General features: G+C 38.1%; 1 protein-coding gene across 1 annotated transcript in view; it reads left to right on the top strand.

Moving 5' to 3' along the window:
- Positions 1–730: 730 nt before the first annotated feature.
- Positions 731–14627, top strand: part of ZFC3H1 (zinc finger C3H1-type containing) — a 53376-nt gene continuing 39479 nt past the window's right edge. The window contains exons 1-6 of the mRNA XM_058189876.1: positions 731–1741; positions 4036–4446; positions 7125–7171; positions 7844–8042; positions 8151–8377; positions 10816–10939. Of these exons, the coding sequence (XP_058045859.1) occupies positions 1186–1741; positions 4036–4446; positions 7125–7171; positions 7844–8042; positions 8151–8377; positions 10816–10939 (1564 nt within the window). The 5' untranslated portion in view covers positions 731–1185. The remainder of the gene's footprint in view (positions 1742–4035; positions 4447–7124; positions 7172–7843; positions 8043–8150; positions 8378–10815; positions 10940–14627) is intronic.

Here is a 14627-nt window from a genome sequence, read left to right as displayed (position 1 = left end):
ACCTGTCCTAGGGAACATAGGAAAGTCACTATTATGACATACTAGCCTCATTGCAATTAAAAGTATTCCACTTTTCTGCTGCATCATGAACTGAAGGTAAGCATTTAAATAAAGTCCTTCTATGCATCCACTTTTTCTACAGTGACTAACCAAATACATGTGGAAAGCCCACAGACAAGGTATTACCATCCAGCTATTTCTAGAAATTGTCATTTATAAAACAATACTATAGTATTGGTTTCATGATTTAGACTCACAGGGTTGGAAAGGAACTCTGTGGTCTTCTCCAACTTCCTGAATTTGAGCTGGGATCCTCGAATCACAGTCCTGTAATATTTCTTTCCAGAGATGGATCATGCTCAAACTCTAGGAAACTTTAACAACTGTCAGAGTATTCCTCATTTCAAGTTTGGATCGCCTTTGGTAAAGCTTCTGCTGCACCTGCTGGTTCCCGTCCTACCTTCTTAGAATAAAGCTACACCTTTCCCCCCACCCCCCAGGTGACAGCCCTTTAAATATTTGAGGAACTGCTCCCTGGTTTTCTCTCTAAGATTAAACATGCCCACTTTTAAACGGTTCTTATTGGATTTCATCTTCATCTTCTTCGGAATAACGCTAGTCCTCATTTAAAGCTTATAAAATGATAGCTATCATCTCCACATTTTACAGCGGAGGATTCCACAAGTTAATGACGAACTATACAAAACCCACCGGTAAAGCTGAGTTCTGTCTTGTTCTGCATTTACGCCTAAATTAAGCTCTGTGCTTTATTGGATCTTCAGACATTCTTTTCCTCATAATTTTTATAGCAGGAACAATTGCCGTTAAAGGACCGTTATTATTTCCCAGTTCTTCGTTGAAGTGCGACTGACCGCCTCAATTTCCTGACGGCGGGGGACTACAATTCCCAACGTGCATTTCGCTTCCCTCTTTGTGATGCTCCTCTTCCCCCCCCCCCCGCCGCCGCCGCTATCCTTTGAGGAAGGGGAAGAGCAGAAAAAACTAAGTCTCGCGAGAGTCTTGAGAGCAAAGGGGAAGGGTGGTGTTGCGTGTACAAGTTTGGGGTCTGACTGGGCCATCGCGCCACTTGGAAAAGACACCGAAAGTGAGCGGTACGCTTGTGGGCGGGCCAGCCCGGGGCGTTTTCTTCTGCGTCTGCGGCCCAGTTAGCGCTGAGTAACTCCTATGGCGGCTTCTGCGGCTGAAGAGAAGGCGGAGACCCCGAGCGACCTCTCCCCGAAAGAGGAAGGGGAACTAGAGGACGGAGAAATCAGCGACGACGACAATAACGATGCACCCCCTGAACCCAGCGGCAGAGACCGGAGCGGCGCCCGGGGCCCTTACGCCCGACGCAGGCCGCCTCCCGATCTGCGGAACAGCCTCTCGTCCTCCTCTCGCCGCTTCCCTCACTTGCGCCACCAGCCTCCCCCGGAACTCGGACACGTCCATGGGCACGGCGGAGGTGGCGGGTACCGGCTCAAGGAGCCTTTCCGTCCCCAGCCGCCTCCTTCCTCGTCGTGCTCGCGGCTGCCACCCGGTCCTCATCCCGATGCCGGCCCCAGACTCTCCTTCTGGGAACGCAGCCACAACGCGCTGGACCGGTTTCGTTTTCGAGGCAGGGCCTACCGGGGCGGAGGCCGCTGGGGCAGGAGCCGAGGTGGCAATTCCCCTGGAAAGCCCTCGGGAGGAGGTGGCGGATACAGCGGCAGCCAAGGCTGGAGGGAGCCTTCGCCTCGGAAATGTATCCTTGTCGTAACAGTTGCCTCTTTCTGCCGCTGCCGTTTTATCTCCAGAGGGAAGGGGTGCTGTGCATGAGGCGACTTAAATTTGCTATCTTGGTTCGTTTAAGTCTGATTATAGGGGTCGCTTAGCTGATACAAAGTGATAATTGGGGAGAAATCCTTCGGATGTCTCGGCTTGCTCAAGGTTGGGTGGAGACTACGGTGACGGCATCGTAAAGGGCCAAGAGCTGTTTTAGTCCGGAGGGTGATAAAAGGGCTGAATGCAGAGTTGTTGAGTTTTGCCAAAAATAATGGGAATTGTGCTCTCAACAGATCTCTAGAGGTCACCAGGTTGGGAAAGCTGTTTTAGAAACGGAGGAAATGTTGGTTGCAAACATGAATGCTTAAAAAGAATATTTGCAGAAGGGGGACATGCAGATGTTGACCTGCTTGGAAAGCTGCTGAAGAATTGAACATTGAGATTGGAAAGATTCACTGCTGTCAGTTGGGCTCAATTTGGTTATTGAGCTTTGAAACATTTAGAACTTAATTTCACATTTATGCGGATTATGAGCTATTCCGTTTTGGAAGAGTTCAGTGGGTGATCTTCATTCCATTAGTGCTAGGGAAGTCTTGTCAGATACTGTACATTAATCATTTTTTAAAAAAAATGTCAGTTGGCTGTGTTTTATTTCTAATATGATTAGGATGGTATTTAATGTGTTGTTTATAAATTTCAAGTGTTTGGGGGGAATAATTCAGGAAGATTTAGTATGCAACTTTGTATACTATATTGATATTAGTATAATGATTTCTAAACAGTCAAAAGGATTATATTGCAAGTTACATAGCTAAGCCTGGGTTACTAAGAACATATTGGGTATGTAACCTGCATTGACCCAATTAGGGTCAGATATTAACACAGAATAGATTTTTGCTGCTTTTGACTGGAGACTTATATCTTCCTTTTCCTTGAATGTGTATTTAATGAGTTTGAGCTGATGTTGAATATCATTGCCAAACATTGCTACAACCACTTATATCTTAAATATATACCACTTAAGTAATATTTTTGTTTGGATTGGTTTTAATTACGTAGAGCTATTCATGCTATCTAGGATGTAGTTTTGGACTGTATTTTTGCATTTCAAATATATAAAGATGCATGAAGATGCATTCAGAACTTTTGAGAGCTGTTCTTGACCTGCCATTAGGTATTGGGTTGATAATGTAATTTTTTTTTATTTGCATTGCACGTTGCCCTTTCAAATATTCAAAACATCTGACTTGTACTGTCTTGCTATAAGCAAGAGAGTACCATTTGTCTAGTGGTCTAGAGCTAGTTTGGTGGTGTGGTTAAGGGTTCAGGTTAAAAAGCATGAGACCATAAGTCTTAGCCATAAAAACTAGCTGCGTGTATTTCGACAAGTCACATTCTCAGCCTGACTCACCTCACAGGGTTGTTGTGAGGAGAGGAGGAGAAGGAGGAAGTTGTGTTGGCTATGTTCGACATATTGAGTTATTTTTAAAAATAATAAAAGCAGGATACAGATAGATAAAAACTTTAGCAATAAAAAGTACTTTAATATTAAGATAAATATTGAAGATCTTATACACTTTTAATCTTATCAAATAGCTAAGTTAGACTCTTGTAAGTTTAAAATTTCCAATTTTTATCAGTTCAATTATTCCTGTAAAAAATCATCTGGTTTATAGTTCTTCAGTCTTCTAACATAGTTTAAAATGCCTTGTAATTAAATATAAGGAAAATCACTGAAATGTGAGCCATTAAGAAGTATAAATAACATCAGAAATGAAAGTAAGTAGAAAATATCTATCAATATCAAAAACCTAAATTTGCCTTAGCAAAATTTGGATTATTGTGTTGTAGAATTATTTTGTAGCCTCATATCTTGACACTATGTCCAGTTGTACTTTTTAGATTTGATTACTTGACCAAATTCCAAGCAGACTTCAAGAAAATATCACTTGGGATGTATACTAAGGCTAGGCATATTTCAGATAAGAAATGATCAAGCTTGATTGTGGCATTATCTTCAGGGGATATATCTAAAGTGCCAGAGAAGAATCAGGTGGAATGACAAGCCACTCAAAATTTTACTGATGGTGAATAAATTCAGAAGTACAATATATGTTTTCTTTATTAAATTCTGAAAATATTTTAAAATATATAATGGTGTGAGCATGGAGTAAAATCTCTTAATGCCAAACATTGCATTTCAATATTTGCATATCTTCATTGTAATGATATCGATAAATGTATGCTAGATAAATTCTTTAATTAATGCATCAGCCAAAACATTTGGAAAGTCCCCATCTCGCAAGCAGAACTATTCTTCTAAAAATGATAATTCAGTTGAAGAGAGTTTTGAGGATCTTTTGTTGAAATACAAACAGATTCAACTAGAACTTGAATGTATTAATAAAGATGAGAAACTGGCTCTAAATAATAAAGAAGACAGTGCCCAACAAAGCAACAGTGAAGTGGCCAGTCCACAGGACCAAATAATTGAAAATGTCAGTATTACAAAAGATGCTGTAAATGAAGTGTCTCCTGAGGAGAATAAAGTATTAACTTTTCAGGCATTTGAACTGAAACCTCTTAGGCAAAAACTGCCCACACTAGCTGAGAGGAGCAAATTGAAAAAAGCAAAAGATGGAATAAAAGAACATTCACAGAAAAACGACCTGGATATCAATGAAGGTAATTTTTTTTAAAAAGTTGATTATATGTAACCTTTTTGAAATGAAATTTGATTCCTTCAGTTTTTAAAAATGTTTTCAATGAAAAGTTTTAAAATTTCCAATTTTTATCAGTTCAATTATTCCTGTAAAAAATCATCTGGTTTATAGTTCTTCAGTCTTCTAACATAGTTTAAAATGCCTTGTAATTAAATATAAGGAAAATCACTGAAATGTGAGCCATTAAGAAGTATAAATAACATCAGAAATGAAAGTAAGTAGAAAATATCTATCAATATCAAAAACCTAAATTTGCCTTAGCAAAATTTGGATTATTGTGTTGTAGAATTATTTTGTAGCCTCATATCTTGACACTATGTCCAGTTGTACTTTTTAGATTTGATTACTTGACCAAATTCCAAGCAGACTTCAAGAAAATATCACTTGGGATGTATACTAAGGCTAGGCATATTTCAGATAAGAAATGATCAAGCTTGATTGTGGCATTATCTTCAGGGGATATATCTAAAGTGCCAGAGAAGAATCAGGTGGAATGACAAGCCACTCAAAATTTTACTGATGGTGAATAAATTCAGAAGTACAATATATGTTTTCTTTATTAAATTCTGAAAATATTTTAAAATATATAATGGTGTGAGCATGGAGTAAAATCTCTTAATGCCAAACATTGCATTTCAATATTTGCATATCTTCATTGTAATGATATCGATAAATGTATGCTAGATAAATTCTTTAATTAATGCATCAGCCAAAACATTTGGAAAGTCCCCATCTCGCAAGCAGAACTATTCTTCTAAAAATGATAATTCAGTTGAAGAGAGTTTTGAGGATCTTTTGTTGAAATACAAACAGATTCAACTAGAACTTGAATGTATTAATAAAGATGAGAAACTGGCTCTAAATAATAAAGAAGACAGTGCCCAACAAAGCAACAGTGAAGTGGCCAGTCCACAGGACCAAATAATTGAAAATGTCAGTATTACAAAAGATGCTGTAAATGAAGTGTCTCCTGAGGAGAATAAAGTATTAACTTTTCAGGCATTTGAACTGAAACCTCTTAGGCAAAAACTGCCCACACTAGCTGAGAGGAGCAAATTGAAAAAAGCAAAAGATGGAATAAAAGAACATTCACAGAAAAACGACCTGGATATCAATGAAGGTAATTTTTTTTAAAAAGTTGATTATATGTAACCTTTTTGAAATGAAATTTGATTCCTTCAGTTTTTAAAAATGTTTTTCAATGAAAAAGTTTAAATTTTATTACCAGAAATAATGCTTAGAAGCTGAACTTTTTGATTTATTAAGATTATTTGCATTTTCTGGTTATTGGAATTAAGGAAGCTATCAATTTTTAAAAAGCCAATAGCTGAAGTAAAATATATTAAATAAGAGTCATAGAACTTAAAAATTAAAAGTTCCTTTGATATAGGCTGCATTCGCATAACAAACTAAGTATGGGTTATTTTAACTTTGATTTACTGAATTAAGCCAATTGGCTGGGTTTGCACATTTCAAGTCATAAAAACAATAGCAAAGGTTAAAATTAATTAGAGTTTTGTGTTACATGCATACCATGAAACTTTCTTTTTCCCCATTCCTGAACATCAATCAATATATACAGTCATTTATGTATTGATAGTATATATTGAAAGAGAATACAGCAGTTTTTTTCTGAATGTTCTATTGTGGCAGTAATCCATCTTTCTACTACTTTATCATTGGAAAGCCTGCAACCCAGATGAAGCTTTGTTTATCAGACATAGTTCTCTGTCATCTAGGCATAAATATTTTGAATATCATTACAGTTTTTAACCACAGTTAGTAGAATGAGGTTTAATTGGCCAAATTGAAAGAACAGGAAGTCCTTAAGTTAGGATGATCCATTTAATATCTATTCAAAGTTATGACAGTGCTCAGAAAAGCTACTTATGACCAGTTCTGGCATTTAGTACCATTGCAATGTCGCCTCAGTCATATGATCAAAATTCGGGTGCTTGACAATGGATATATATGACAGTTATGTAATTGCCATTTACAAGTTTCCCAGGGTCTTCCAACAAGCAAAGTCAATGTGGGAAATCAGATTTGCTTAGTGACTGGGGCAAAAAAAAATCTTAAAATCAAGGATAACTTCCTTCAATTTCCCCACGCCTATCTCTCTCTCCCTGCCCTATTGGCTGCCCTGGCTCATCACCCCTCTTGTCCCATACTCCACCCTTCATCGTGCCATCTTAACTCTTGAGGATGACACTTGCCGAATGCAGTAATTCTGGACAAATTGCTCTCTAGCCTTTTCTTGAAAACTACTTGAGATAGAAAAGCTTCAATTTCAGAAAGTAGGCTTTACTGTTGCTTAATAGCTCTCACAGTCAGGAAGTTCCTCAGTTCAAGTTCAGATATCTGTAAAGCTTTCACCAATGGTTCTTATCTTTCCTTTGGGTGCTAGAGAGAATAAATGTACTCATACTTTCCCGTGGCATCCCCTATCAGAAGACTACTAACATGTCTGCCCTTAACCTTCTCTTATTTAAGCTAAATGTATTGGATTCCTTTTTTCTTTGTAGGATTTATCTTCCAGTCCTCTTACCATGCCTTTTTCTACATTTTTAAATCAAAACTGTTTGAATGATACTGTCATTATAATTAGAAAAATAGGGTTCTCTTTTTTTCCCCCAACAGATGAAAAAGAACAAAAGCTTGACATTTCTGATGCTGCAGTAGAGAAGGTAAAACATTGCTTTCACCACTAAAATCAGGAGCTTTGGCAAAGCAGAGATTTGCAATACATCTTAATTTGAAACTAAGTGCAACTGAGTTTAATTGGGGTAATTCCTAATAAATGTTTCAAAATTCCAAGTTAGAAAAAAAATCTCTAACACTATATAACTTGTCTTAATGAGTTTATCTTGTCAATGAAAATGTTCTTGTCAACTTCAAAATGTGATTTTGCTGTCGCAACCATTGCCACTTTTCAGCTTGGCGCAAGAAATCCATGGGAACCAAGGTCACCTAACCAGATATTCAGCAAAGACTTAGACCGTTTCCATAACAATACCTGGCCATCTAATTGGACAGTGTGACCTGCAGTAATAGGGGAAGGGAGATTCTGTTTTTTAATTATGTGAAAACCACGGGAATTAGGAAGAGTTAGTTTTGCTTTCAGCCTGTGCTGATATGATGTACTCAGTAAAGTTTTGCATTCAGAGTTTGGAACGTCTCAAAAGTGCTTGCTTGGTTGGGTTTGTCAGTTGGAACCTGGACATTAAACCAACTCTCCCTAATCCCCGCAGTTTTCACATAATAAGCCACTTCAGCAAAAGGCAGGATGTCTGTCCAGTTAGATATTATAATTGGATGAAGGATTAAAGTGCTTATTTATTATTTTATTTCTATAATAGAAACTGTTGGATGAGGAACAAGAAGTATCAGAGTTACAGCTAAGACTACTGGCTCTTCAGTCTGCTAGTAAAAAGTGGCAGCAGAAAGAGCAGCAAGTAATGAAAGAAAGCAAAGAAAAACTAACAAAAGCAAAAACCGTACAGCAAAGAGGCAAAATCAGTACAAAATCTCATTCTGCCAAAAAGCCAAGTACCGCAGGTAAATAATTAACCTAGTAAATGGTGGTTTTCGTGAGATACATTCTTGGTAGATTTTCTATGGGTTTTTTGGGGGAAGAAAGTATAGTTAAGTAATTTTCTTTTAAAGCTAAGCAGGCTCTAAGAAAACAGCAGACAAAGGTATGGAAAAAATTACAGCAGCAGAAGGAACAAGAAAGACGTCAGAAGGAGGAAGAACAATGGAAACAGGATGAAGAGGAGGAAAGAAGAAAAAGGGAAGAGGAAATTAGAAAAATCCGTGATCTCTCAAATCAAGAAGAACAGTATAATAGGTTCATGAAGCTTGTTGGAGGAAAGATGAAGTCAAGAAGCAAGGTATTTACTAACATACATGCTACCTTTTCTAAGGAATATAAAACACAAATGGTTGTTTGTGATACCATGATACCATGTAAAATATTATTGTGTATCTTTTTAAAATATATACATTTGGAAACTTTTGTAAGTTACTTTTTGTAGGCCATGTTTCATTAATTAGCTCAGATTTCTATACCGTTAATGCTAAAATACTTTTGTTGATTCGTTTTCTAGAAATATGTATTGTGAGAGCTTCCAAAATTGTAAAAGAAAATTAGAAATAGGGAATATCATGTAATAGCCATGATAGACAGAAATTTATTTCTTACATTTTGAGATGTAAGTGATACAATTCATTTATTAGATTTATAACAATGCCCAATTCAAAATGATTCTGGAAAGCTTGCAAAATTAACAACAATGAAAAAAACCCAGCAATTAATAAAAGATTAATACAGAAGACTTCCAAATGGTGTATGAAAACGTCCATGTTTAAAGATTGTTGTTTTTTTGAATAAGGTCAGTGTGAGGTTCATGAATAATGGGGGAATGCTGATTCAGATTGATAACATTGTAAATAAGAAACATTTTAACTTTTAAGTTGGTATATTGCTTTGCAGTAAATAACATTATCAAAGCATTAAATTGATTACCAAAAATAGTGTTAATACTTTTATAAGTAACAGCATTTTCTTCTGAAGAAATACATCCTAAGTATATAACACATAGGGGTATTTCATATTTTTCAGTACTGTAAAGAATAGAAGCATTGACTGGGTGGAATTGAAAGCTAGGATCACCTCTTCCTAGATTTATTCTAAGTCTGCTTCTATTCAATGTATATATAGTGTTTTGGATCTTTGTGATCCAATCTTTGTTTAGAGGGACCAGTGCAGTTCACCCCAAGTTCATGTAACATTCTGCACATTTTATAAGCAATCTATCAATCCCATTATCCAGATCAATGAATAATATGGGCAGATCCTTGAAAAATTCCACTAGTTACTGCTCTCCAACTTAATATAAGGCCGTTAATGCTGTCAGTATGGTTAGCTACCCAGTTTTCAATCTACCAGATTTCACATTTAACAGCTTGTCATGAGAATGTCATGCAGAAACTTGTCAGAAAATGAGGTAAATTGTTACTGAAAATGAGATAGATTATGTCAAAGTATCCTCTTTGTTCACTAAGGTAGTTACTTTGTTAAAGAAGGAGACAATATGTATCTCACATGATAATTTGGCAAAGCTATGCTGATTTTTAACAATTATGACTTTGTCTTCAAGATACAAAAGGCCTTCTGTATTATCTACTCAAACAGTTTTTCAAGGCATTAGTGGGGCCATTATCCTGTTAAAAAAATAGAAGCAATGTGTACTTCTACAGAGGTACTTATTTGGACAGAAGGGCCACCTGCTTGTCCTACCAGTCTACTAGAAGTACTTTTGCCTGGAGAAGCAGTGATTGGCAGAGGCCAAGGGAGTGGATGAGATTATGCAGAAAGCTGCTTATTTCTAGGACATAAATTACAAGTAGTCCTCAATTTAGAACAAAATTATGCTCAGAAGTTTGATCATACACTGGGTTAATTATTACCTGGGTCACCATTTGACCTGACTCAATTTTATAACCACTTTTACAATGGCCATAAAGCAAGTCACCACGGTTCTTAAGAAAACCATGTGGTTATTAAGGGAATACAGCATATCCAGTGGATGTTACAAAAAATATTGCAGATCATAGTTACAAGCTCTTTGGCAAAGACCTGCCCTGCATGGTGCTGAATCAATCTCACAGGGAGCTCTTTTACTCTTAAAATCTAGCTGAGTCCTGCACATGAGGGGAAGGGAATGACTCCTGTGTTGACAGGCTAAACCAAAGATCTAAGCTTTGTTCATGTCACCCTGAGCAGGCAGCAGCTCTTTTACAATGAGTGGAAGGGAACTCCTTCCCAGGGCAGGTGAATGGGACTTGAATCTGTCCAAGCCTCATTCAGTCTGCCCAGGGAAAAAAGTGTCTTTCCATGCACGGAGCAAAAGAGCTGCCTGACAGAGGAGGGCAAGCAGCTCTTTCATTCTGTCTGTTTAACAATCGGAACTAGAAGAGCTGGGATTGCAGTTGTTGAACAAAGTGGTTGTGAGCATCTCATTTAATGACTGTTATGATTGTTAAGTGAGGACCATCTGTACAAAGTTATTTGGCAATCTAATTGCCTTCAGAAGTTTTGGTCTGGTATCTGTAATCCCTGGTTACCTGTCAATAAGTAAGCCTTGTGGGAGCTGTAAGTAAAAGTATGAGAAGAAAATCAATTTGCATAGCACCATTATAGCCTTTTTTCCTGAAAGCAATTTGTAGTAAAGCAGGCAGTTTTTTGTTAGTTTTATTAGCAGTCGAGAAGGCAAAACTATTTGATTATTTGAAATATATATATGGTTAATAAATATACTTTATCTAGTCTTCAGATAAAGATTTGAGAAGGTCCCTAGATAAGCAATCTACTGAGAGTGCAGGAGGAATTTATCAGTATGATAATTATGATGAAGTTGCTATGGACACAGAAAGTGAAACCAACTCACCTGGTAAGTGCTAATTTTTACAGATTATGCATTATTCCTAATAGTGTCATTTTTAATATTTGAATTCTAAATGTAATTGATTAGGGGGCCGGGGTGGATGTGGTCAGCATGACATCATTTGTGTTGGGGCGCCTGTAGCGGCCCAAGTACTCTGCCAGCAAAAACGGGCTCCTGGACCCCATTTTTGGCCACAATGGCCTCCTGCGGCCCTTTGAAAGTGAAAATGGAGCTTGGGGCCCTGCATGCAACACCCCCCCCACCCGACCTTCATCTTTGCTGGCAGAAGGCTGCAGGAGGCTATCACGGCCGAAAATAGAGCCTGGGACAACTGCGCGCGGCTCTCCTGAGCTCAGTTTTCGCTAATAGAGGCACTGCGGGCTGGTCTTTTGTTGTTTCCAGGCGGCCCCGCTGGCCAGATCTAAGCACCTTGTGGGCCAGATCTGGCCTGCCGGCCTTGAGTTTGATACACCTGTTGTAGACGATATATATTAAAATATATAATTATGCTATTCAGGATATTTATGGGCAGTTTTGTTGTGAAAATAGCTTCTTAGTTTGAATGATGTGTTCAGATACTATTTTGTCTGTGGCACTGCTTGTGTATGTATCTTTCTCTTTCAATCCCTCAGTTTTATTTTGTTTGTTTAAATCAGAAGTCTCCAACCTTGGTCCCTTTAAGACTTGTGGACTTCAACTCCCAGAGTCCCTCAGCCAGCTTTGCTGGCTGAGAGACTCTGGGAGTTGAAGTCCACAAGTCTTAAAGGGACCAAGATTGGAGACCCCTGGTTTAAATTATGCCCTAAACTATATTGTAGAGTTATTGTTCTTTTTTAAAAAATATTTTATTCAAATGTTCAAATGCAAACTTGCAAAAAACAAGAACTAAACAGGACAAAAAACAAAAAAGTGCATAAAAATACACATATATTGTCTCTTCCAGTTGAATACTGATAAATATATTACAACATTAGTTGTAATGTTGTACTACTTTACATTAGTAGTTTTCCCCCTTGCAAAATAGATCTATAATATATAAGCTTCCACAAATCTGTTTACCCAAACAATTGGATCATCTATCTACTATAAAAAGACACAGCTAACGGGTAACCCCACCAACAGAAACCCACTTCAGAACCCTCTGTTAACAATTAATTATTGTGTCTTACTAGCAGGAAGTCTGCAACGACTTCAATTTCATCCTTAACCACTATAGTCATTGTGTCATAGATCTCCGTTGTAGGTAACTCCATAGCATTTATTGATCAAAAAGTCCATAAATTTTCTTAAGTCCAATTCATCACTCCATTATGTTATCTCTGAATTTTTTTGATTCATAGGCCTTTCAGTTTTTTCCACCAAAGTCTGAAATTTTTCAGCAAAATTCCTTCTCCAACTCTGTCAACAGGAAATCAATTTCTAATCCATCCAATTACAAATCTAATTCTATTATTGCCTGCATAATGTCTGATTTAGGTTGATAAATAATTATTGTTTAACATCTACATGAAGCCGCTGGGTGAGATCATCAGTGGTTTCGGTGTGAAGTACCAGCTGTATGCGGATGACACCCAGCTGTACTTTTCTACACCGGAACACCCCAACGAAGCTCTCGAAGCGCTGTCCCGGTGCCTGGAGGCCGTACGGGTCTGGATGGGGAGAAATAGGCTCAAGCTCAATCCCTCCAAGACAGAGTGGCTGTGGATGCCGCATCCCGCACAGTCAGCTAACCGCTGCTGACCATCGGTGGCGAGTCATTGGCCCCGGCGGAAAGGGTCCGCAACTTAGGCGCCCTCCTGGATGAACGGCTGTCTTTAGAAGATCATTTGACGGCCGCTCCAGGAGAGCGTTCTACCAGGTTCGCCTGGTACGCCAGTTGCGCCTTTCTGGACCGGGATGCCCTATGCACGGTCACCACGCACTCGTGACGCCTCGCCTGGATTACTGCAATGCTCTCTACATGGGGCTCCCTTGAAGGGCATCCGAGGCTGCAGTTAGTCCAGAATGCGGCTGCGCTGGTGATAGCTGGAGCCCTCGTGGCTCCCGTGATAACACCCATCCTGCGCAGACTGCACTGGCTACCTGTGGCTTTCCGGGTGCGCTTCAAGGTGCTGGTGACCACCTTTAAAGCGCTCCATGGCATTGGGCCGGGTTACTTACGGGACCGCCTACTGCTACCAAATATCTCTCACCGACCCGTGCGCTCTCACAGAGAGGGTCTCTCAGGGTGCCGCCAGCGGCAATGTCGCCTGGCGACACCCAGGAAGGGCCTTCTGTGGGGCTCCCACCCTCTGGAATGAACTACCCCGGACTTCGCCAGCTGGACCTCCGGACCTTCCGCTGGCTTAAAACATATTTATTTAACTGTGCAGGACTGAGCTAGATTTTAAATTACTGGTTTTAAATTGGGTTTTATTCTATATTTTTAATTCTAAATTAACGGGCTTTTTAGAATAAGTTTTTTAATTGTTTTTATATTGTTTTTATATGTTTTTTAAATGCCTGTACACCACCCTGAGTCCTTCGGGAGATAGGGCGGTATATAAATTTGATCAATAAATAAATAAATAAATCAATAAAATAAATTGTTTTATTAAGCTTTTTATCCAAATTTTCAAAGAAAGCTTTGAAAACATTTTTTTCCAAAGGCTTCCAAGGAAGCTTTTAATGTTTTCATTTTTAATGAAAGCTTAAGACACATCTATTTATCTGCGCAGGACTGGACTAGAATTTTAAATTTTAAATTTGATTTTAATGGGGTTTTATTATTTTATTGTGGTTTTAATATTCGGCCGTATTTAATAAGTTTTTTAAATTGGGGTTTTAACTTGTACTTATATGTATGTTTTACTTGGCTGTAAACCGCCCTGAGTCCCCTGGGAGATAGGGCGGTATAAAAATATGATTAAATAAATAAATAAATAAATAATGTAGTCCAAAAAAACCCCTCTCAAAAACAGTGCTTTACAACAAGAAGCTGACTGCAAGAGAGATTAAGATATTTTTTCCCATAACAGAAAATGTGTAAGAGAGACAAAGTTTCTTGTCTATTTGAAGTAAAAAAAAAAAAGAACCAGAGAAATATTCAGAAATAAAATACAGTAAAACAGCAAAGTTCTTGTAAAAGCTGGTGAAATACAAAATCCTTACTATAACAGTCCAGTGTAAATCAAAGCACTTTCATTATGGGAAACCGAAATCTTCAGGCCATCAACTTCCATGAAATGAAAGTGAAAGTGATTCATTTCAAAACCACTAAGAAAAAATAAAAAATCACACAATCCAACAAGGGTAAAGGATAGTTCAGCATTCAAACAGATGTTTAACATTCAAAATGTAAGTCAAAAGCAAAACCAAATTCATAAAGTTATGTTAAAAGGAAAAATGTCCTTAAAAATCCAAACAGCTGATAGGGAAAGGTAGAGACCTGATTCTTTGGCTGTTCTTTTCATGAATTGCAACCAACCAGGTTTCTCTTCACAGGTGTAAGTAGTACGATCATTCAAAAGTCATCTGGGGTTTTCCTAGTTGCTACCATTCCAATCTAGGGAGCAAGTGCTGCCAAAGAGCCGGCTTTGGCAGCAAAATCAACTCTTCATCAGCAGGACAAAAGTAGTCCCAGCCCCCCATTTTTGGAAGATCTCCATTGTATTGTAATGTTATTGTGGAACAGATTTAAGATTCACTTTTAAAA

This window comes from Ahaetulla prasina, chromosome 7 (genome assembly GCF_028640845.1).
Source record: "Ahaetulla prasina isolate Xishuangbanna chromosome 7, ASM2864084v1, whole genome shotgun sequence".
In the NCBI taxonomy this organism is placed as follows: domain Eukaryota; kingdom Metazoa; phylum Chordata; class Lepidosauria; order Squamata; family Colubridae; genus Ahaetulla; species Ahaetulla prasina.
This window is presented reverse-complemented; position numbering and strand designations above follow the sequence as displayed.